The 24,575-nt window shown below is 40.9% G+C and overlaps 1 protein-coding gene across 3 annotated transcripts in view; it reads left to right on the top strand.

Annotated features, from left to right (window-relative positions):
- Positions 1–24,575, top strand: part of ARHGEF28 (Rho guanine nucleotide exchange factor 28) — a 276,756-nt gene that overhangs the window by 29,225 nt on the left and 222,956 nt on the right. Inside the window, exon 1 of one of the 3 annotated variants that reach the window (XM_074359768.1) lies at positions 19,087–19,135. The exons of the other annotated variants lie outside the window; for them this stretch is intronic. Coding sequence (XP_074215869.1) covers positions 19,102–19,135 — 34 coding nt within the window. The 5' untranslated portion in view covers positions 19,087–19,101. Of the gene's footprint in view, positions 1–19,086; positions 19,136–24,575 lie in introns of those variants that run through there. 3 annotated transcript variants of the gene reach the window in all.

Here is a 24,575-nt window from a genome sequence, read left to right on the forward strand (position 1 = left end):
CCCAGTTAGGACAGTGGAGCTCCCAAGTGGTTGGTGGACCTCTCACAGTCACACAGTTAGCAGTGGCAGATGTAGGAACCCACACCTCCTCGCTCCCAGCCCACTGGTTTTCCCGTGATGCCTCAGGGTGTGAGGGACATGTCTTCCAGAAACTGAGGTCTTTGTTGGAGAAACTGTTTCTTGGAAAGAAAGGGATGGTGTCAGCATGTGGCTGATGTGTACCGGGTCTTTAGGTGCTTTCAGTTTCATCGCCCTAACAATCTTGCAGCTCCTGGTATCATTAGCTACCTTTAAGGAAATTGAAGCTTAAATTAAGTAACTTGCCCAAAGTCACACATGTAGTTGGAGACAGATTGGAAACGCTAATCCAGGTGTGTGCCTCTTCTCTGCCTTGGTTCTTTCCCCTGCCTGACACTTGGACACCCTGCAATTACTTCTCTTTCTTGCTCTGCTCAGGAATGTGATGGGGTTGATTTTTTTTTCTGGTGCTATATATACAGAACTAGATTATTTTGAAATAAGTTTAACTGAAGCAGGTGTCTTGGCTTAATATTATGTTGTATTTTATGGTGGTGAGTGCATATATTAGTATGCACTATAAGGAATTTCAAAATGCTGATTAGGAAAAATGTAGAATTTAGGTCTCCTTCTGGCTTTTAGGGCTTTTATTCTTATACCACTTCTAAGCCACTCCTTAAGCTTCAGGATGGAGACTCAGGTGTGCTAAGTAAGTAGCGCTCTGCTTACGTCTCCAGTCTCAGCTCTTGTCCCTTTGTGATCTTGCACACAGCTCTAAACAGGGAACTTCACATCCTATGTGGATCGAGGTGTTCTCTGTCCTCAGTGCACATGCTGGGATGTGTCTCCTCCCCAGCCCCCATCCTTCCCTTTAGTCTACTTCACTTGCATTCATCCTTTAAGACTCAGCCTGCCCAGCTCCCAGACTGGGTTTGTTGTCCCTGCCCTGCGCTTCCCCCATCAGGCATCTCTGCCCTATGTTTCCCAGGAAGATGGCACGGGGTGGAAGAATACGTGCCACATTTGGGTGAGAGGAGGTAGGCTACTTTCAGAGGATGGCCAGCCTGTAAAGGGATGTTGTAGGAAATAAGCTGGAGAGGGACCCGCCCATGGTTCTCAGGTGATAACAGAAACAGACTTTGATGCCTAAACATTACCCTGACTGCCCTGAGACGCAGCCACTAACAGAAAAAAAGGGAGGGGAGGGTGCCAGACAACAGAACTCCACCAAGTCCGCTCTAGAGAAGAAAGGGAGTGTTGTAGGAGGCGCTGGGAGGGGCTCTCACACCCAGCAGCCTTGAATGGCAGGTGCTGAAGTGCGGCCTCTCCGCGCTGGACAGCGGGGAGCCATGGAGAGGTTTAGAGTAGGTGAGGGTGCTGGACACCCAGAGCAGCATTTGAAGTTGAATCTTCTGGTCGTGGGCCACCTGGACTGGAGAGAGCTGGGGCCAAAAGTAGGGAAACCAGTTGGAAGATTAGTGTCAGTGTGCAGTGAACACAGAACTGGAAGTCTGGAATTTACCGTGAGTCATCAGCAGCTCAGGGATTAGGACACGCTGACCTTGGGCGAGTCAGAATGTCCCTGCCTCAGGTGTCCACGCGGGGTGATCGTGCCGGCCTGCTCGGGGGAACATTGTTGGGATGAACCAGCAAAATCTTGGGTCCAGATTCCTGTTACTCGTGGTGTCGTTTTGGGCTTGTTGTTCCTACCCTCTGTGTGTCTTGACACTTTTCTAGCAACCACTTGCTCTTCTTTTTCTGAAACGAAAAGTGAGGTGCGAGAAAACCCGATGTTCACAGTAATCTGAGCGCATCCTTGCTGTGTCGGGGACAGACGTCACCTCCAGGCTGTGCCTTCACCTGGTCTCTGGCACAGCTCGCGCCAGGAAGGAGACAACGTGAAAGGTTGTGTGAATGCTGGTGTAAAAGCACAGTGGGCAGGGAAAACCATCTCTTTGGAGTTTGAGCGGAATCTGTCCAGTGGCCTGTTCACATCAGTGTTAATCATGACCATTTGAGTGGAGCTGGACAGCATTTAGGAAATAAGGGAAAACGCTTCCAACAAAGCTCTTTTTGTGGGTGGCTCTTATGATGTGCCTGATTCCACGGTTCTCAGACAAAAGTTCATATTTTTCTCCTTGGGTCTTGTCATGCTTCTAACAACTTGGAACATGGCCTCACGGTGGTTCACAGGTCAACACATTCAGCCCCCATGGGGAGCTTGGCTGGAGCGTTTCATTGCTTTGTAATGATTTTTAGCCTGTTTGATATTGCATGTTTATCTCGAGGGATCACCGCTAAAAATCCTTGTCGTTGGAAGTGAACTTCACAAAGAGCTTTCAGATGTTATCTCATTTGGTCTCTTCAGGCGCATGTAGGATGACTTCTGATAGCTTAGTCTAGCTTTCAGTGCGGTTTGTAAGAAGAGAGTTAAGATGACTCTGTCAGGACCTCAAAAACTTCCAAATAGAGTTTCATTGTCCCTTTCTTTGAGTAGCTCATAGTGTTTCATACACATTAATTCATGAATCCTCACAAAAGCCCTATGTGTGGGCAGTGGAAAATATTTTTCCCTGCTGCAGTATTTACACATTGAGAAACCAAGTCATGAGGCAGAGGCAGGGCAGGGCCCATGGAGCAGAGCCAGGGCTGACTTGGGCTGCCCTACTCTTAGTCTGGTCTTCTTCCTTGACCATTGGAAAACCCAAACTCATTTTCCTTTGGAAAATAATCTTGATTTCCAAGGAAAATAGCCCTGTAGACCAAACTCTATCTGGAGAACGGACCTGTAAGAGGGAAGAGTTTGGAGGTGATTTTTTAGCACAAAATGGTTGATGTGGTTTCATTTTCTTGTGTTGTTGGCATGTATTTTGACTGTAGCCGGAACCCAGACGGTCAACATGGCGGCGTGTTTTTTGTGTCTAAAACCACTCTTTGGATGTACTCATCTCATTTCTTTGATACCTTTCCAAGTGTTAGGAGAGGAAGATGCCATTTGATCTTCCAGCTTGGCCTGTGCCTCGGGTGGAAGAAAAGGCTTTCATGTTCCCTTCTTAGATTTCCGCATCCTCACAGGCAGGGAACCATCTCTACTCTTCGCCCTCTTACTCTCTTCTCTTCCCACATCTGCGCCACCTGCCCCCCTCCCCCTCTCTGTTAATGGCAGTTTCCTCCTTAGCACAGTCTTCAGACTTCAGAGACATCCTTTTCCTCTCATATCCCAGCTTCCACTTTGTCAGGAAATCCTATTGACTTTACCTTCAGAATATGTCCAGGACCCAGCTACTGCTTACCGCCTCCCTTGCTACCACCCTGTTCTTATCCACCATCATCTCTCACCTGGACTGTTGCAGTGCCCTCCAGACAAGCCCCTGCTCTTCGCTTGGTTCCTATGCCAAACTGCAATACAGTAGCTGGAATGATACTGCTAGTATATACGTCAAATTATATCACTGCTCAGCTTGGAACCCTCATAGGAATCCGTACTCAGAGAAACCAAAGCCCATATGACAACCTCTAAAGTCTTATGTGATCAGGCCCTCCATTTTTCTGTTTTCTTCTTCTTCTTCTTCTTCTTCTTCCTCTTCTTCTTCTTTTTTTTTTAGTGTATGTATATGATTTCACTACATGGTTTTGTAAAATAAAAACACAAGCACGACTTGGTCAGTGGCTCTTAAATATAGTTATATGATGTCCTTGTGAGGAAGCTCCAGCCCTCCGTCTGTGGAGCTGGAGCCTGCTCAAGGTAGAGTTTTGGGAGGGGGCAGAAGACATAAGCAGTTTTTAATACTTTTTCTCTCTGCCCCAGTGGGCACTGAGGCTGAGAGGACTCTGAGGACGCAGGAGTCCATAAATATTTTGTCATGGGTGTTCAGGTTAATCTGGGAAGGGGTGTAGCAGCTCTGGCTCTCCCATGTCTTTGGGGGAGGTGGTGAGGCTTTTTCGATTGGTTTAGCAAATCTGATGGTTGAAGCAGGTTTGGAAATTTTCTCAACAGTTATGGTAGTTGGTACAACTCTCCTGATGGGTGTCTTGGAGATTCTTAAAGAGGGAGCTGCTCTCATCTTTTTCTACTGCTACTGAGGGCATTCTGGAAGTATCTTTGTCAGTCCCTACAGATTTTACAGCTTTTCCAGAGCAGGGAAAAATCATGCTTTTAAAGCCTGGAACTCTTTCAGTAGATGATATGCATTTTTTTGAGGATGCTCTTGATAGTTCCTCTGGTTGATGAGTATCTTCCAAAAGATGCTGAAGATACGCTGCTGTAAGCCAAACAGGTTTTCATGAGTGGTTCTTTGGCTGTAATAGATCACTGGTTTATTATAAAAGGCTAGAGCTCAGGAACAGGCAGATGGAAGAGATGCAGAGGGAAAGCAAGGTGTGTGGAGCTTCTGTGCTCTCTCTGAGTGTGCCACTCTCCCAGCACCAACACGAGCTCACGTGCCCAGAAGCTCCTATCCTTTTTAAATTACTCTCCTTTTCATGCTGCCTCCTGGCTGCTCCTTGATCATGCTCACACTGGACAGTGTTCCTGCCTTGCTTTAGGAATTCCCACGCTCTCCTCCTTTGCCTGAGACCCTTGGCCCAGCCATTGCCACGGCTCTCTCCTACATTTGTTTTAAGTCTTTGTTCAAGTGTACCCATCTCAGTGAGGCCCTGACCACTGTACTTAAAATTGCACCTCACTGCCCACCCCTGCCCCCCTTCCTCCTCCTTTGGTCCATGTTTTCAGTAGCATATACCACTTTCAGATATACTATTATAAAATGTTCTAGTTATTGCCTATAAATTGTACTGTAAGATTCCATAGGGCTGGAATTTTTGTTTCTCTTGTTAAATTCCTCAGCACCTAATATCCTTTCACCCAGCAGAGGCTCAAGTATTGTTGAACGAACATGTTGTGTTTTCAGAACAATCACTCTTGACCTCCAGACCTGTCAAAGAATGTATGATTATTGGGCTTGGTCTCCTAATTTTTTAATATGTATGGAGCACAGCAAAGGATGCAAGAGGATAATTTAGTTAGGGGAATAAGAACCACATGACACAACTAGTAAAAAGTGCTGAGATGCAACTACTAGATTGTAGAATAAATAAAAGATACAGGGGAGGCCACTGGAAACATGTGACTGAGGGGAGGGGAGCCTCGAGTCTATTCATCACCTACTAAGTGTCAGTACTACTCTTGGGTTTTTGCATACTGGATTCCATTTGATGCTCACGGCAGGTATCGTGAGGCAGGTGAGGTAGCCCAAGGTCATAGAGCTAGAAGGTGTTTGAGCCAAGATTCAAGCCCTAGTGGCCCATGCCACAGTGATAGAGTATTCAGGGAGGGGCTCATGGAAGTCTGAGGTTATGGAACCTGGGTGTGAGACCCATAGGGAACCACTCCAGGTTGTGTGAGGTTTATGCAGAGCAGTGGTGACCAATGGGTTATGTGTGGATGAACAATATTGTGGGGTGCTCTGCATGCCCAGTGGGGGAGCTTCTATTTGATTTGACAAGCATTAGAGGCCAATGTTTGTTCTTGAACAGAGGATTGAAATAATGGAAATGATGACTTTGAGTATTAAATTGAGCATTTAACCTGGCATCAATATCCAAGATGAATTAGAAGTTTGGGGGGATGGTTATACTGTTGATGACCACTTAACAGGCTCTTGAAATATTGCTGGGAGTCAGGGGAAGCGATGGGAATGGGGGGCCAGGATAGTCATGGGAATGAAGACGGGATGATGGGGGAGACTCCAAACAATTACTGCATGGTAAATGAGTGAGTGTGGGGAGTGAAGGAGGAAGAGAAACCAGACATGTTCCAGGGTTATAAACCTGAGTGGCTTTTATTACCTTAAATAAAGTAGGCAACTTAGTAGATGTGGACCAATGTGGGCCTGATGTGTTGAGTAGTTCTTGAAGCAATGACATGAGGGAAATAATCAAAGGAACAGTTCTCCTCCTAGAGAAGAGAAGATGGAGGGGATGGGGAAGTGCTGATGAGATGTCATCAAAGATTGTGAGGGAAAGGCATTGCCCTAGTTCTGTGCAGTTTCCGAGGTCAGTTTAGGATGAATGGGTGAAAATTAGGGGGAGGCAGATTTTTGCCTTTAAGTAAGGAACTAAAGTACCAGCATTGGGAGGGTTACCTGTAGTAGCTGATTTGACCTTCACAGCTCTGCAAAGTGGAGCTGTCACCCTATTCTTACAAATAAGGAAGCTGAGGCCTTGGAGCAGACTGCTTAAAAAGCGGAGAGCGAAGCTGTTTTGCTTTTTTATTTATTTTCCTTTTGTGGTTGAATTTTTTTTTAATTTAAAAGATTAAAATTAAATATTTAAAATATAAAACTTAAGTTATTATTAAATATAAATAAATCATTTTAAATATAAAAAGTGTTAAGTTATAAACTAAAAAATTTTAATTTACTTGTGATATCACAAGTAAAATAAGAGACTTTAAAAAGACCTTTCCATCTGCAGAACAGATAAACAAGATTATACTGTAAAGCACAGGGAAATATATACAAGATCTTGTGGTAGCTCACAGTGAAAAAGAATGTGACAATGAATATATGTATGTTCATGTATAAGTGAAAAATTGTGCTCTGCACTGGAATTTGACACAACATTGTAAAATGACTATAACTTAATAAAAAAAAGTTAAAAAAAAGACCTTTCCGTCACTCCCAGCAATGTCTCATTGTAAGAGAACCAACATGAATAGTTTACATATTTCTCTGCACTTTTTCTCTGTGATCGTACAAAGTGCAATATACAGTATTCTCCATTATTAAATCATTTTATATCACACAATAGACATGGTTCTGCAAAGTTTTCAAAAATCTGTGTTCTGTACTTTCACAGTGATGTATTTAGATATAGATTTGTTGGAGTTTAGTATATTTTCAGATCTGAGAATTTTATCAATTAACAAGAATTCTCCAAAATTATCTTCTCAAATATTCTATTATCCCTTTTATCTCAGTCTGGAATTCCTATACAAAGTATGTTGGACTGTTTCATCCTGTGTTTCATATTCCTTAACATCTTTTATATCTTTCCCCTTTTCTAGCTTTTTGCTGTATTCTGGGTAGCCTCATAGGATTCATATTCTAGTTTATTGATACCTCTTCATTTTTCTTTCTTTGCTATTTAACCTGTCCAGTGAAGTTTCAAGCATTGTACACCTTTTTATTTTTGAGGTTTTAATGTTTCTTTGTCAAGTCAGCCTCATCTTTTAGGATAGTATCCTGTTCCTTTCTCATGTTTCCAGTTACTTTTTTCAACATCTTATTTAAATATGCTTATATTTCAGAATATTTGATTAGTCTATGTGAGGTTCCAAGGGTCTGATTTTGCTGTTTGTACTGTCTTTCTTGTGATGCATAGCTTCATACAGTGTTTTATAATTTTGAAGTGTGAGCCTATGACCATTGCGACTCTAACTGTGGGAGTCCTGTAATTCTGAGTTAACTCCAAAGGTAGCATTACTAGCCTGGGCCCATTTTTTGTGTTAGTTTTTCAGTCACAGAATTTCAGGGAACGCTTTGCCCCTTTCCTCTTCAAAGGCTTAGGCTGAGACTAAGTTCTTTGCCTTTTCCTTTTGCCAGTGGTCATATTTTTTTGTTTGACTAAAGGTGGAGCTCTCTGGGTACTGCCTTGTGGAGGAGTTTCTGTTCTAACTCCCAACCACACGTGGATCCATGACTTTGTCTCTTGCCCTCAAAGGCCATTTAAACTCAATCTTCTGGGCTGAGGCCAGCCAAAATCTTCAGGACAAAGATTCATAGAAGGTCATCACTATATTTCTCAATAAGTCTTAATTTTGTGACTTGTGGAGAACTCCCTTGTTTTCTTGGGAGAGTTCGACGATGCATTTGCAGTAATTCTTAAATAGTCTAGCTGATGCTGTGAGCAATAGGGTTTGAAGGTTATTTAACTCATCATATTGACAGAAGATCTGTTTTCTTAAAGACTTAAATGAACAAGTCCTTGTCAACTCATTTTACAAATTACCCAGACCATTCCCGGCAGGACCAGTGCCTTTCCTATGTTCCCCACCAGCATCCAGGGCTTCTCTTTACTCTAATGTTGATCACATGGCATTGGCTGTTCAATTGCTTCCTTCAGTAAGCCGGGAGTTCCCAAGGGCAAAGATCCCAGACTACTGTGGGGGCAAAGTCCCTCAGCTATTCGGGACAAATGGGACACAGATCACAGGGGGGAAGGGGGAGAGGTAAGTGAGGGAATTGAAGGCAGGACCAGAAAGAAAGAGCTCTAATGGCCTGATGGATGAAAGGTATTGATTTCCAAATAGGAAATGATGTCTTTTGTTCAGAGTGAGGTGGCATCTTAAGGATGAAGGAAAAAAGGAAAAAAAAATCGTAGTAATTCTTTCCAAAAAATGTAATGTAGGTAGAAAGGGGGAGGTGAGTTGGTAAAGCATAACTTGGTGTGAGCTCATGACAGAGGTGACAATGGATGTGGTCTGGAATTGCTGTTAGAGACTGTCCATCAGTAAATCACTCCCTTGCTGTACTTGAGTTTGCTAGATGCACTCCCCACCTGGGGCATTTTGTATAGTGTTGATGTTTTACCAGACGCTCTGTGAACTCTCATCTAAAATGAGGGTTTTCCCACAAATACGTAATCTAAGTTTATGGGCCACACACCTAGACAGGTGCGTACAGGTGCATACAGGTGCACCGAGTCAGGGAACTGCATATTTTCTGTAATTTGGCTAATAGCCCTGCTTGCTCCGAGCTGTGTGCCCTGCTTTCCTTCTGGGTTCCTGTCTTTGGATCAAGGCATGGTTTGTTGGTAGGGAAGGTCAAGACTTTATACCTACAACTATCTGTTATCATGTAAACCTGGGTTATAGTGCTGGTTAGCTCTCACCTCGGCGAGGACAGGAGTGTAAAGAACTAGGAGATGCGAGGTGGAAGTCTGTGTGTGTGTACGTGTGTATGTTGGGAGTAGGGTCAAGAGGAACTAAGTTTAGTTGTGTTGATAAGAAGTCCTAAGGTGATGAGGAATATAATTTTAAGTGCTGATCATGTATTTAGCATTATCTTAGTCTATTCAGACTCCTGTTACACAATACCACATATTGAATGGCTTATAAATAACAAATGATTTCTCACATTCTGGAGGCTAGAAGTCCCAAATCAGGTGCCAGCGTCGTCTGGTGAGGAGAGCCCTCTTCTGGGTCACAGACTTCTTGTGTCCTCACGTGGTGGGAGGGGCTAGGGAGCTCTGTGGGGTCTTCTTTAGAAGGGCACTAAGTTCATTCACGGGGGGCTCCACCTTCATGACTTAAGAATCTCCCAAAGGCCCCACCTCCTAATACCATTATCTCAGGGGTTAGGATTTCAACGTATGAATTTGGTGGGAGAGACACAAGCATTCAGACATGCAAACACCACACCTGTATATTCTGTTGATGCAAATGTTAGTTTTTCAGATTGCATTTTCCCCCCAGAACAGTTAAGAGTATTTTGGTTCATGGCAAGTGAAGATCTGCCTTGATTTGGCAGTTACTGCTTCAGGTTCTGCAAAATGTAGCATTTAGTTCCTAGTTCCTTTGTGATAGTGCTTCTTTTAAAATAGTGAGCTCAGTGTTGCTTTAGGAAATGCATTGTTATGCGAGAGCCATAGAAAACATGATGTGAGAAGGGACTTTTAATTGTCCTGAGGACTTGAGTAAATAGCAAGAGGGAAAAAGCCCAAGTTCTCCCCGCCTCCCGGCAGGTATCGCAGTTTTGCGAGCACATCTAATCTTAGTCACCCACTTGTCCAAGTTCAGGTTGCCTAGAAAGACACAGCCTTATTCTTTGGTCTCTCTTGCTGAGACTATCAACAAGGAAATTGTATGCTGTAAAATAAAACCATTCACTCCAATGGAAAATACGCAGATGTAGACATTAAAGTTATTTCACTGTATTTTTGATAAATTGAAGGCTAGTATTCTGTTTTCACTTTTAACTGAAATTGAATATTAATATATAATTTATGAGTTGGGTGGTTAAGTTATACCTTGAAAATATTTAGAAATTTTCATGGTAGATCTGAAAATAATTTATATGCCAATTTCCTGGGGGATGACACCAAGGATAGTATTATGTAGTTAACTTGTATGACTTTCTAGAATGTAGGAACTGTCCCAGAAGGGATCCCCTTTCTGGAGGAGACTTGAGGGCTAGCCTCTCTTCTGAGGACAAGGCACAGCTAAGCCATCAGAAGCAAAATTAAAATCTGTCCAAATTTCAAAGAAGGGCATGGCCCAGTTCTTCAGTATGCAAGACTGTCCCTGTCAGGGGACATGGACATTTAACATCCTTGGGCACTAGGCACCAAGTGCCAGGATCTGTTCTCCCCGGCACTTTGGGCACTCTCATTTCTTTCCCTTGTCCTTGTAAGCTTGCACAGGTCCCCGCTAACATAAAAAGACAGAAATAAAACAAAAGCCCCCTTCATTTTTCTCTCCACTGCACTTGAAGTGGTACCCAGTAACTTTCTAATTTCCAGAGACTATGGCCCCATGTGAGTCTTCATTCTCCTTGACCTCATTGCAGTCCTTTGTAAGCTCTAAGCAATTATGTATCATTATTGAACTATTATTTAAGCTCTTGAATTGTTGCTGCACTGTTCATGTGTTTGGACTTGTCTCTCTGTAAATGTCCCCGAGGGCAGGATCTTACACTTCTTTGTGCCTTTAGTAATATCCAGGACAATGCATGTAATGTTTAATTTGTTGAAGATTTCTTTTGTAACTTGTTTTTGCCCTGTTTGAGTATTTATCCTGTAGCAAAGTTCTTTTCAGTCTTAATCTTGAATGCCAAATGCTGAATTGCACAAGTTGTTGTTGAATATGTGGTAGAAATTTGTAGTTATTGTTTTTAGCATATGTAGGTCCCATTTGTTCAGACTGCAGGAGCCCAGGGTCTAGCTGGATCTTAGTCACAATAACAAAATGACTTTTGATTTGGCTTTTTACCAGTGAAACCACTTGAACACCAGTCCTCACTCTTTTCCTCCTTTTAAGACACAGCTTAGGGTCCCCTTTCTTAGCAAAGTCTTTTCTGACAACTTCAGCCGCAAAGCTCTCATCTTCCTGAACTCCTAAACACTTGCTGTTTAGCGTGGGTATCTCAACTCCTTCCCTCCTGGTCACTGCTGCACCGCCCTTATTAGGCTGCTCCTTCCAACATGGCTGTGGCAAAGGGGCCAGCCACCTCTCACATCATGGCTTCAATGAGTCCTTCTGAGTTCTTAACTTGCTTTGCTTCATTTACCCACAGGATTTGCTGTCTTGTCCATCTCCTTTGCATTTTTGTCACATTGATCCCCTTCTGAATTTCCAGCGTATCAACAGTCAGATGGTTGGGCATGTGGAATCTGGAACCAGACCGCTTGGGTCTGAATCCTGGTTCTGCCACTTAGTAGTTGTGTGACTTTGGGCAAGATGTTTAACCCCTCTATGCCTCACTTTTCCCATCTGTAAAATGGGGGCAATAGCAGGAGGTATTTTATACCCTTGTGAGGACTAAATGAACGTTGTCTAGCTTAATAAACGTCAGCCCTGATTCTGTCTCTACTTCCCAATGTCTTTTGAGAGCTCCTCTTCCTCTACATTACTTTTGGAGTTCTCCACATTTCTGTTTTAAGCCCTTTTTGAATTTGTGGTTTCCAATTCCTTGACCCATCTCATTTACTCCCAAGACTTTAACTACTGTACTATATTATCAACATCTTTCTCTGCAGCCCAGACCTCTACCTTGAACTCCAGATCTGTGCTTTTGACCTGTCTTGGACACCCGTCCCCACATCTCAAACTCATTATGGCCAGTATTCATTCTTCTCTCAAAGCCACCCATTTGCTTCTCCTTTCACTTTCCCCACCCTGTTCAATGGCAGTGCCTACCTGGTTTCCCAGGCCAGGAACTGAGGAGTCTCCCTAGATTCCTCCTGGTCCTTATGTCCTACATCTGGTTAAGCACCAAGGTCTTTCCATTTTTTCCTTTCATCTCTTAAATTTTTTTTTTTTTTTTTTTTTTTTTTGCCCTCACTACAACATTGCTTTGAATCAGGCTCTCAGCGACTTTCACTTAAACAATAGCAATAGCAATGACTGGTCTCTTACCTGATTCCTTGACTGTGGCCTCTCTCTTTCCAATCCATCTTCCACCTGTGTGACAGTGATCTCTTTAAAGTTCAATTTGGATCACACCCTTCTGCTTAAAGTGACTCACTGGCTTGAAGTTCATACCCTTAGTATGATACAACATTGGGGCACGGAAAAGGTTTCCTTCTTTCTCGCCCACGTCTACCCTATGTACCCTTTCAGTAGTTCTGGAGGTGTTTGTAGCTCCATGAACAGCCCTTTCTTTAATGCTTCTGTGTAGTTGTACTTATTTTTTCTACTTGAAATGTCCTCCCATTTCGTGGTCTACCTGGTGAACATCTATTGTCTACCTCGGTGATTTTCAACAAGGGTTGCTTTTGGCATTTGAGGTGCGGCAGTTCTTTGTGCAGGACTGAGCTGGTATTATAGGACATTCAGCATCCGTGGTTCCTTGTGCTGACCCTGTACCAGCCCTCTTCCCTCATCTGCTCTTCCCTGCCCCTGCCAGCCCAGTCATGTGAGAACCAAAGATTCTGTCCTCATTTCCAAATGCCTTTCTGGGAGGCAGTGTCCCTAGTTAAAAGCAGTTATACATATTCTTTAAGCTTCAGCTTAGGCCTCGTCTCCTTGGGGAGACATGCCAGTACACCAGCTGCTGACTGATTTGAGTATTTCTGCCTCCCTGTATTCGCAGAATCCCACACATATTTTATATTCCTATTGTTTTCCTTTTTTACACTGGGCTGGAAATTCCTCTAGGACAGAATCCATCTTTGCATCCCTAGTGCCCAGGATACAGCAGATAGTCTTTAAGTATTTGTGTAATAAATGAGTGTTTATGTTATCCTTGGCATTTGGTTGTCTGTTCCTCTAGCGTATTTGCCTGTTTCACATTGGAATGCCCTTTATTTTCAAATAGATTGAGAGACACTTCAAGGGAGCCACTTACACTTGTTTTGTTTTTTTATGGAGTACTGAGCATATAGGAATTTCTGAGTAAATGTGCTGAAATAAATTAAATGTTTAGAGACGAACTATATTTATAAAGTTAAACCTACCTTCTTTTAATCTTTAAGGCCATATTTCTAAATGTTAAAGCTTCATTCTAGGACTTCTCCAAGTTTTATACACTTGTCCACTAGATTTATAGTCTAGAATTGGGTGCACCAATCTAGCTATTCTAGTTTAAGAATGTCTTAACTTTTCGGGATGGGGGCGGAGAGTACTTTTTTGTTCCTACAAAGACTGTATGAAGCCTAGTTGGGAATAGGAGGTGCATGAGGGTGGCACTCAGCCACAATTTGCTGCCTGAAATACAGATGAAAGCCACTGGGGAGGTGGTGGCTGCCTCCTGTTAGATTTGTTCACTGCTCTGTAGAAATGTTCCCAAATATCAGGGGAATTTCCCACAGACCTGTTCTCCCAGCTCCTCTCTCTGCCTCTATCTTCTTCTCTTGTCAGTCTATTCAGCAGTCTTTGGGTCAGTCTTGTGAAAAGGCAACCTTAGGTAAGTTACTGCCTCACTTCAAACACTCCTTTGGCTTCACCTTGCATCTAGAAGGGGTTTTCAGCCAGAAGTATGTGATTTTTTTCTCTCGAATCTCAAAACCTTAAGTTAAGCCCATGACTCCACAAACAAACAAAAAAACAAACAAAAAAACCAGTTTCATGACTTAACAGTTACTTTGTTTTTGCCCATGAATTGCATTTCCTACCTTGTTCACTCATGTTTCTTCTTCTTTTTTAAAATATATTTTTATTGAAGTATAGTCAGTGTGCAATGTTGTGTCAATTTCTGGTGTACAGCACAGTTCTTCAGTCATACGTGAACATACATATATTCGTTTTCATATTCTTTCTCACTATAAGTTACTACAAGATACTGAATATAGTCCCCTGTGCTACCTGTGCTATACAGTATGAGCTTGTTTATCTATTTTATGTATAGTGGTATCTGCAAATCTCAAACTCCCAATGTATCCTTTCATACCCCATTCCCCTCTGGCAACCATAAGTTTGTTTTCTATGTCTGTGAGCCTGTTTCTGTTTTGTTAATAACTTCGTTTGTCTTTTTTTTTTTTAAGATTCCACATATGAGTGATATCATATGGTATTTTTGTTTCTCTTTCTCATTCTAAGTGAAGTAAGTCAGAAAGAGAAAGAAAATAGCATACATTTCTTCTTTAATGTAGTTCTGAATTTCTTCTGACACTAAAAAAATTCATATTCTTAAGGATAAAGCCTTGCTGCCCTACAAAATAATCAAAACATGTCACAAGCTGAGAAAGAAATTTTAAAAATGTTTTAAGCAGTGGCAATATTATTGGAAAATGCAGAGAGGGAAGGAGGGGTAGGAGAAATAGCCTATGGTAGCCGCCACAAGAGAAAAAATTGGTTAGGTACGTAAAATTCTAGCATGATTTTTCAAATTAACAGTTTTATTGAGATAATTATAAATTCACACTCAGTGATAAGAAACAATATAGAGAAACTTTATATTCTCTGCCCAGTTTCTGCCGTTTTATAAAACTACTCTATAATAGCTTAATCGGTATTGACATTGGTACAACGTACCCATCTTATTCAGGTTTCCCAGTTTTACTTATATTCACTAGTATGTGCGATCTTACATATCTGGACCATTTTTGTTACCTGTGTAGGTGCATGCATTCACTACTACCGCCAAGATGCTGAACAGTTCTGAAACCACTGGGACCCCTCCTGTTGTTGTTTTATGATAACAACTGCCTTCCCTCCTCACCCCTCCCAATACTGTTTCTAGCCCCTGGCAACCACTAATCTGTTGTCCACTAATTTTTCTCATTTCAAAAGTAATGTTATGTAATTGGGATTCTAGCCTGTAACCTTTCGGGATTGGCTCTTACCACTCAGCATAATTTCCTGAAGGTTGATCCGTGTTGTATAAATGGTTTGCTCCTTTTAATTGCTGCTTAATATATATTGCTGAGTTATGCACACAGGTATGTAAGTATGCACACTGACAACAGAGTTGAACCGTTCACCTGTTGAAGACATCTGGGCTGATTCTAGTATTTGGCTGTTACAAGTAAGGCTATGAACAGTCATGTACAGGTTTTTGTATGAACATTCACTTTGATTTCTCCGGGGGGGCGGGGAATACTCATTAGTGGCATTGCTGGTAGCAGTGTGTGTTTAGTTTTTAACAGACCGGTGAACTGTTTTCCAGAGTGGCTACATTATTTTGCATTCCCACCAGCAATGTATGAGTGATTTAGTTTCTTCATATCCTCTCCAGGATTTAGTGATGTCACTGTGTTTTACTGTAGCCATTTGAATGGTGTGTATATCTCACTGTGTATGTGTGTATGTGTGTGTTAGCTTTATAGCCTTCCAGTGTCTTTTGTATACCTATTTTGTGTGTATATGTGTATATATATATTATTTGCAAAAAATGGGATTATACTGTATATTTTAAATAACTTTCATTCCTAATTTAACATGTAGCATGTAACATGTAATGAATGCCTTTCCAAGGCATTTTTCTACAGTATCTTTAGCAGCTATATGTGTGTGTATATATATATGTGTGTGTATATATATATAAAAATATATATACTAGCTACACACACACACATATATATATATATATATTTATTTAGCACTCCAATATATGAACCAGAGCTTTCTTTTTGAGCTAATTGACTTAGAATATTATGTTTGTTCCAGGTGTAGAACAATGATTTGTTATATGTATATACAGTTGTCCCTTGGTATCCATGGAGGATAGGTTCTAGGACCACTGGTGGGTACCAGAATCCGCAGATGCTCAAGTCCCTTATATAAGATGGTGTAGTACGGTCAGCCCTTTGTATAACCTTCTTAAGGTTCCACATCTGTGGACATGGGAGGCTGATTGCATAGTGAAATGATCACACAGTAAGTCTAGTTAGTACCCACTGTGGTTTTAATTTGCATTTCTATAATGGCTAATGATGTCGAACATCTTCCCTTGTGCTTATTTGCCAGTCATGTATCCTCTTCAGTGAAATTTCTATGTCTTCTGTTCATTTTCTAATTGGATTGTTCGAGAGTTCATCATACATTATGGATACTACTCCTTTGCTGGAGAATTTTCTCCCGGTCGGTAGCATGGCTTTTCATGTCCCTCACTTAGGCTCTCACAGAGGAGAAGTTTCTAACTTTGATGTCTAGCATGATTAAAAAAAAATAGTTCTTAGTCTTTCACATCCAATGGTCCCTTGAAAATCTGAAAGCTGTAAACTCTTGTCAGAAAAATGCACATCACACAAAGTTTTGTTCCTAATTTCATGAAGTTTACGGACTCTCTAAAGTCCATCGGTGGACCATATGTTATATGAACTCATGACTTAATTTACAGTAATCCTGCATAAGACTCCAGAGAGAGTTACTCTTCCTTTATTAAAGTAAAAAGTGGCGAAACATTGTAGTTCACAAATAAGAGCAAGCTTCTTAGCCAGGCTTTACTCTTTGGAGGGCCTAACTCAAGTGCCTCTTTCCCCATAAAACATTTCTCAACGACCCTGAGATACATTGCCAAATGGCTGCTTTAAACTTCTTAGGCTGAACACCTCTGCCATGAAAAAGGTCTTTCTTATGTCAGATTTGAGCTTTAAGGCATCAGCAAATGAATGAACTTGTGGGCTTTCACACCTGCCAGTTCAGTTTTACTAGCTTGACTCTTTAAGTGTGACTTATTTTTCTTGCTCTATTTCCTTGCTTTGTAAGAATGAGTGGAAAGGAAGAAAATAGAAATGAGATGCTGACGGCAGAGTAAGGGTTGATAAATTTGTTCTGATCATTATCTGTGCTCAAGCAGAGAGTTGTCAGTATCAGTTAGTCTTAGTAAACGTGATCATGCATTCCATTATGAGGGAGAAGCAAAAGTAAGGCACACTGTAGGAAGAGGCAGAGTATATTTTGTTTAAATTCTGACTAAAAGGGAGCATGAAATTAGCAGTGTTATTATTAGGTCTCTGGCAAAGGACCCTCAGCCCCTGGAAGTCTGTTGTTGACAGTTGTCACAGGTTTAGTATGTGTGTTTTAGGGGTAAATTGTTTGTAAAAGTTGGAGGCCAGTGACCTTCACTCCCCCTGGTTTCCAAACCTGCTACTCTAAGCTATCTAACTCCTAGTGTTATGTAAAAATACCCTTCATCTGTGTGCGTCTTCATGCTGAGTCCTCCTGCCCCTGCTCCCTTAGTGTAACTCACTTATCACATCATGCTTGCCCTGCACAATCATGTTCTCAGGGCAGTGGTATTACTCCTTTAACCTTTAGCTTTTCATGGCTGGAAGTCTTACCCGACCAGGGGTGAGATCATCAATGATGGGGGCAGTGTTTTATATATTTGAATATCCCTCCTATGACAGCCTGCATGATGATGTGCACATAGTGTCGGTGAGTTGACTTTGACATGATAGAGGGACTTTAAAGATCTCTTGCTAATGAGGACACTGATGCCCTGGTAGGATGTAACTGCCCAAGATGCTTGAGTGATTAAGCTTTGCATTGACTATGAAGGATATACTAAACAGATGACTGATATAAGTGAGATGGTCAAGGGGATGTTATATAAAAAGCTTTTTGAGGGCTTCATCACTTTCTGTGCAAATCCATCCTGTGAAATACCAGTGAGTGTGGCTGATTTGGAGGAACATTTTTGTTAGCCGCTAGCTCACTTTCTTTGTACTATAAACTCTAGGCTGTACCATTTCAGACTGACTGGCTCCCCTTCTTCCTCCCCACCCCCAGCAGTTTAAATTAATGAGATCTTCTTGAATGGTTATTGTGTTGCTCTCTTTCTGATCTTCAGACATCTCCCTACAGTGAGTTCAAACAATTCTACTCTTTCACTTAAAGTTGCTTAGACCTGCATAACTCAGGTAGATGACTCTAGTCTGGAGCTGGTCTGTGGACACCGTTGTGTATTCAACAGTAGGTTTATTTCTAAAATGCTCTCTTGCTCATTTCCATAATGCTAGCATTGAAGGTTTTTACTTAGACTTGGCCTTAGCTCCCATTTAACTTTTCTTGCCTTCTTATCCAGTTAGTGTAACGATTGTGAAATACAATTAAAATGCTACCCTCCTCAGTTCATAGAAGGAGCTGTGAATCAGCATTACCCTCTAAGTGTGGAAGATTTCAAACTGAGGTAGCAATAGAATTACCCCTAACAGTAATTGCTCTCTGTCCTTTGAGTTTTCAAACCATAGGTAGTATGGCAACAAACTGGACAACTTAGAAGAAATGGACACGTTTCTAGAATCATACAGTCCACCAAAAGTGAATCAAGAAGAAAGAGATCATTTGAACAGACTGATCACTAGAAATGAAATAGAATCAGCAATAAAAAAAAATCCCTGCAACAGAAGTCCAGGACCAGATGGCTTCACTGGGGAATTCTGTGAAACATACAAAATAAGAACTCATACTGATCCTTCTCAAACTCTTCCAAAAGATTGAAGAGGAGGGAATACTCCCAAACTCATTCTACGAAGCCACCATCACCCTGATACCAAAACCAAAGACACTAATGAAAAACAAAATTACAGGCCAGTATCACTGATGAACATGGATGCAGAAATCCTCAACAAAATTTTAGTAAGAAGAATTCAACAACACATAGTAAAGATCATACACCATGATCAAGTTGGATAAGTAGGATTCATCCCAGGGACACAAGGATGGTTCGGTGCAAGTCAATCAATGTGATAAACCACATCAGCAAAAGAGAGGACGAAAATCACATGATCATCTCAGTAGATACAGAAAAAGCATTTGATAAAATGCAACACCCATTTATAATAATAAAAAAAAAGAAACAACTCTTACTAAACCTTAGGGGGAATATTCGGTTCTATAACATCAAATAAAATTCTGCGGAACTTAACAGTGTGATATTTATCTGGTACAGTGCTCGTCTGAATTCCTGATGCGTCGAGATGCCTCTGGGCTGCTGGGATGAGGCTGAGCTGGGTAAGCCTCTTTCAGACCCTCTTGGCCTCAATTACTGCTGAATCATTTTGATCAGTCTAAGATGCGGAGGCTCCAATTGATTTCATTTGAAAAGATTCACATGCTTTAAAAAATCCTTTGCATGTGCTTAATGTGCAATGATAATACGTAATAGCTGCAGCTCGCGTTTATTGAGGGCTTATGATGGGCAGTAAGTGTTTGTCAAATCTCTTAATCCTCACAACAGTCTTAGGAGGTAGATACTGTTACCAGTTCTGCTTGATTTATTAGAATCTGGCCCAGGGAGGTAAATAATAGTCCCGAAGTCACACAGTTGGAATATGGTAGAACTGGTGTTTAAACACAGCATGTTCCCGAGCCCGTACGCCCAGCTGGGAGGCTTTTGCAGCCTTTTAGCCAAGCAAATTGCTGTCTTTCAGACCAGAGTAATGTTACAAAAGGACTGTGCTGAGGCTGAGGAGAGCGTGGGCTCTGGGGCTGGGCAGGCTGGATCCGCGTGACCCAGCCACGTCTACCTGCTTGTCCTCGTCCTCAACCAGGTGGCACAAGACGGCTGAGCTTTTCTTTCCTTGTGTGAAGTGGGGATGGGTGCTGGAGGTCCTCTTATCTGAAGAGCAGGTATCTGGTAAGCTCCTTAAAGTGAAGCTCCTTAAAATGGGGTCAAAAATTCACAGGAAACAGCGGCGGAAAAAAGATTTGCCTCGGGTTCTAGTTTTTGAAAATGAAATTAAAATTAGGAAAGTTATCTATGACATTTGTAGTTTATTCCTCTGGCTGAAAGGCAGCAGGGCGTCATGGCTAGGGTTACAGGCTCTGGCGCGGCTGCTCATACCAGCCCCGCCTTGCTTGTGGAGACCTCATGCACGTTTGTTCTCAGCCCTGTGCTCATTCTTGGGGTGAACACAGGGTGAATCTTGTGTGTGAGAGGCTAATTGGGAGAAGTTGTGACTTTTTCCCCCCCGACGTAACTGATCAATAATAGCACAGTAGGACATCCATGTCATCACGTTTGGTTTTCAGAGCATTACTATGAGGGTCATTTTTAATAGAAATACCCAAGAATGTCTCCCATTTTCTCACAGAGTAATGAGAAGGTGCTTTTATTCTTGTAATATCCTGAAATTTATTCCTGAAATTATTATCTTGAAGCCTTTATCTCATGATGTTTTCTTTTTACTTGTTACCAGATCTCTGTCACATTCTTATTGATGGTTTCATATATGACTTGAAGTTCTCCAGCACTCAGATTATTTCCTCAAGTTTTATTTAACCTTATTTCATGTTTAAAAAAAGATTTCCAATTTTATTTTCAGTTGATTTGTATTTTAGCTATAACATTTGGTAACCACATCAAGGCCAAAACAAACACAAAAAGATTTGACGTACAAGATAAAATGGTTAGAGAGTAGATGTTAGCATCAGATGGGGTGAAGAAGGAACAAGAGACTTTGTTGCTTGTAATCTGATAAGTAGTCAATTCATCTAAATATTTTTGTTTAGGTAACCTGCTTCTCACTTTGCCTTGTAACTTGAGAGGCTTGTAAATGAAGATTCAAGTAGCTAGGACTTCTACATTTTCCTTAATGCTACTATGAGAATTCTCTGAGATGATGTGTGTAAAGTAATTAACACAGTGCCTGATACATTGTTAACCTTACCAAATATAGTTTATAGTATTGATAAATATTTGAACATTGTCTGTTAATAGGTTGTGTAAGAGGCATACACACCAATGATTCTTAGCTTATTCAAAGGTAAAATTAGTCATAGGTTTTATATTGAATCAGTCTTAGAATATTTCATTTAGATGCAAAAACATGAGAAACACAGAACTTCCAAGAACTGTTTTTTTTCTGTATTAGTTGTTATATTTTTAAATTTAGTATATTCTTTTCACCTGTTGAAAATGGTCTAATATTTTTCTTTGGAGTGAACTAGTGTTCCAAGATACTGGAACATTATGTATTTGTCATAAAATGTCTAAAATATTGAATCTTTTGTATCTTGATCTTTTCATAAGATTTTTTTTCCCCTTTTGGGCACAGACTTAAAAATTGTGGCTGTGTGCTTAGGCCCCCAGTTCATTCTGTGGTACAGCCAGCAAGACTGGAAATGTATTGACTTTTACTTTCCCAAGAAATATTTTCAAAAAATGCAATACAATTAAAATAGTACTTGAGTCTCAATTTTTGAAATTGCTGGTAGGGAACTCAAGCATTAGGAAATGAAGTGCAGAGTGTGATGCTGGACTTGTGTAGTGAGAAGCTACAGCATGTGGAGAACTTAGGCAGCTGTGACTTGCTTAGCAAATACACATTTTTTATCATTAAACTTGATGTAAAAGGAAGCATGGCCTCGTTTAGCCATGCAGCTCTGCACATGGGCACAGAACTTATTGTTCTTTGCTGTAAAAGAGGAATTCATTTCAGAAAAATGAGAATACAGTTTTTAAATATCTATTTCAGTTTGAAGTTTTATTTGAATATACAATATATTTGCTCCAAACTGTTTTCTCTTAAGTAGGGAAATCCTGATAGGAGTTTTAGAAGGGTTGAGAGGTTGAGAACCCTGGGTATTTTGTTTTAGTTTATTTTTTCAAGGAGGGTAAAAAGGAGTTTCTCTGAAAAACAAAATAACTGCTGCTCAAAATGGTTCTTAAACTTCTTTACTGAAAACTGGCAAAAGGTGGAGTAGGTGGGAATAACAAAATATGAGTTGTTAACTATAAGGTGACATATAAATAAGTTGTTTAATCGTTGACTTTTTGCCTTTTGCCTGACATGATGATAATCCAGATTTGAGGCAGGCATTAGATGGAGTTGGCCTCGTAATGACTGAAACGTCTGGAGAACCTGGGTCCTTTGCAAAGCTGTGTGACTTTGGGTTCTGCACTGCATCCGGCCCCCCTGGGCCTTCTCACCGGGTAGATAGAGAACCCCTTGGGCTCTTGTGAGCGCCACGGGTTATGCATTGGTCTGCTAAGCCTGGAGGAAAACACTGGGAAAAGTGGCCAGACAAGTAGGGGGAAAGGCTTACTTTACAGGAGCAGATCTTCAAAATGTTGTCATGTACCCTTAAGCATAAAATGCCAGCATGTATCCCTTAATTTGTGTATTTATTAACAAAACATACTGCTGTAACAGTGTATATTCCAAAGCAAGATCTAAAAAGCTCTAAGGACTAAACATGGTAGTGAAAAAATTTTTTATTAATAACCATTTTTGTTCTCACTGAAAACACTGACGTAATGCAGATCAGTGAGAGCAATATGATGAATATGTGTCATTATTTTGAAAACCTTCATTTAATAATTTTAATGCTGTGTAACATTTCAGCTTGAATGTCTGCTTCAAATTACTGTTGGCTTTGAAATTGGTTTTGAAGTGTCATAGCTGAGAAAGATACTATACTATGATAAATAGATTCTAATTGAAGAAGTGAGTGCTGGCTCTATTTATAAATAAGGGTATTTATGTTTTAATCCCTTCCAACAATTAAACAAGAGTTTGTTTAAATTTGGCTCGTAAATTGCCATCTTCTCTGATGTCAGTCACTCCTCCTGCAAATTAATCAGAGGTTGTTGCATTTTAAAAACATGAAACCCATGAAACATGTGGAAAGGTTTAAAGAATAGATTAGAAAGCTTTTTTCAAAAATGTAAAGCAGGCAGACATGTGAGGGCTTTTGTAGGTGGCAAACTTTAAGTAATTTTTGCAACAAAATCCCAAAATGGAAATGTACACTTTTTCAGAATGTTTTTAGAATGGCACGGACTATCCATAATCTGAGTTACTTTTGAAATGTATTTTCTTTTTCACTTACTAAAATATCACCCCTTTCTTGAAGGTAAAGGATATTTATTTGAAAAATATCTTTTAAAAATCTGCTATAAACAGCTATCTACACTTCTATTTTTGCTTGAAAACTAGGTAATACATGTTTGGCAACTTTTGAAAGTACTTTGCTGTGGTATAACCGACACACCTTAATGTGGTAAAGATTTTTATGGTCATTTTCTGTCTTGTTACAGAAATTGTAAAGATGTGACCACGTTTGAAGGTCTTATTTCTATAAAAGTAACCACACGGACATCCTGTGGAACTGTGTGCTTTCGGCTTCAAGTTCTTTGTTGAAGTAGCTCCCCCATGAGTGACACAGTGAATGAATTTCGTGTAAGATGCTTTTTGACCTTCTTATCCGAGAAGTGCCCTATCAGTGGCTGTACTTGAACAGTTTTCCTGTAGAACATCATTTATTAAAGAAGTGATTCACTCTTCAGACTGTCTTCATATTCTCACCCAAAGTGGTTTCTTTTTAGTGTATTTTATCAGACAAAATTTGATACTAGAAGCTGAGTTCTGGAAAACATCTAAGTGTGTGGCAAGCCTCCCACACAGCTTAATATGTGTTAATGTGCTTCCTGAAATATTCAGTTTTGAAAGTTTTGCTCATAAAGGAATGCATTTTAGTTTTTTTTTTTTAACTTTCTGTATTTCAGTCTTTTTTCTTAGCACCACGTTGACTGTGGAATGCATTTGTTTCTTTTGCTATTAAGCAGAAATCTTAAAAGGATCTTCTAATTTTATTTAGTGAAATTTTATAAAGGGTTGGAATTATGTATGGCATGACTGTAAACATAGGTGAAAAGATGGCTAATATCTGGAGATGTGGCAAACAATATTGGGGTAGCAGTACCCATGCTGGTGGGTATCCGTTCACATTCTTAGTGCCTTCTTGATAATTTTGAGCCTTGGTGGATCTGCTTGTCAGTGCTCTTGGGCTGGTCGTTACTTTGGTTTCGTAGGGTAGCTTGTGGGCAGTTCACACCGGGATTGGGAATCTGTTTTATCCTTCGTGTGGTTAGTATTATTTTTAATTTGAACGTTTCTTCTGGATTCCTTAAGCCATTCATCCAATTTGTGAGATCAGTTTCATTAAAAATTGATAACAGTAAGCCCTTTTAAGGGGGTCCGCGTGAAGTGTCACAGGGCACAAAATGCTAAAAACTGGGAGGGCTGAGCGAAGGCCCCATTGTCAACCCCTTGGCCTTGTGAGACCCTCAGTCTTGTCTCCAGATAACTCATGGAATGTAACTTGTGACCTCAGAGGGTGCTAGTGCCAGCATATATATGAATGATTTGTAAAACTTGAGCTAAGTGATTTCATCAAAAACCATATTTTCCTCCTGGCCAAATGTGTCATCTGCAGGATACTGTACTAAATGTCACAGTTTGGGTTGCTGTGTGTCTGCCTTCTGACGAGACATCCCCAAAGTAGTGCAGCTGGGCTGTGGCCTGGGAACCAGAGCCAGGCTTGGCCTGGTGAGCAGAACCCTGTCCCAGAGCATGCAGGTGGGTTGGGGAGGCGGAAGGTGACAAGGGCTGGGAGTCCCCCTGTCTGCCACATACATAGTTCTCATACAGCCCACTCTTCCTTTTCT

The sequence above is a fragment of the Camelus bactrianus genome, chromosome 3 (genome assembly GCF_048773025.1).
Source record: "Camelus bactrianus isolate YW-2024 breed Bactrian camel chromosome 3, ASM4877302v1, whole genome shotgun sequence".
Taxonomy (NCBI): domain Eukaryota; kingdom Metazoa; phylum Chordata; class Mammalia; order Artiodactyla; family Camelidae; genus Camelus; species Camelus bactrianus.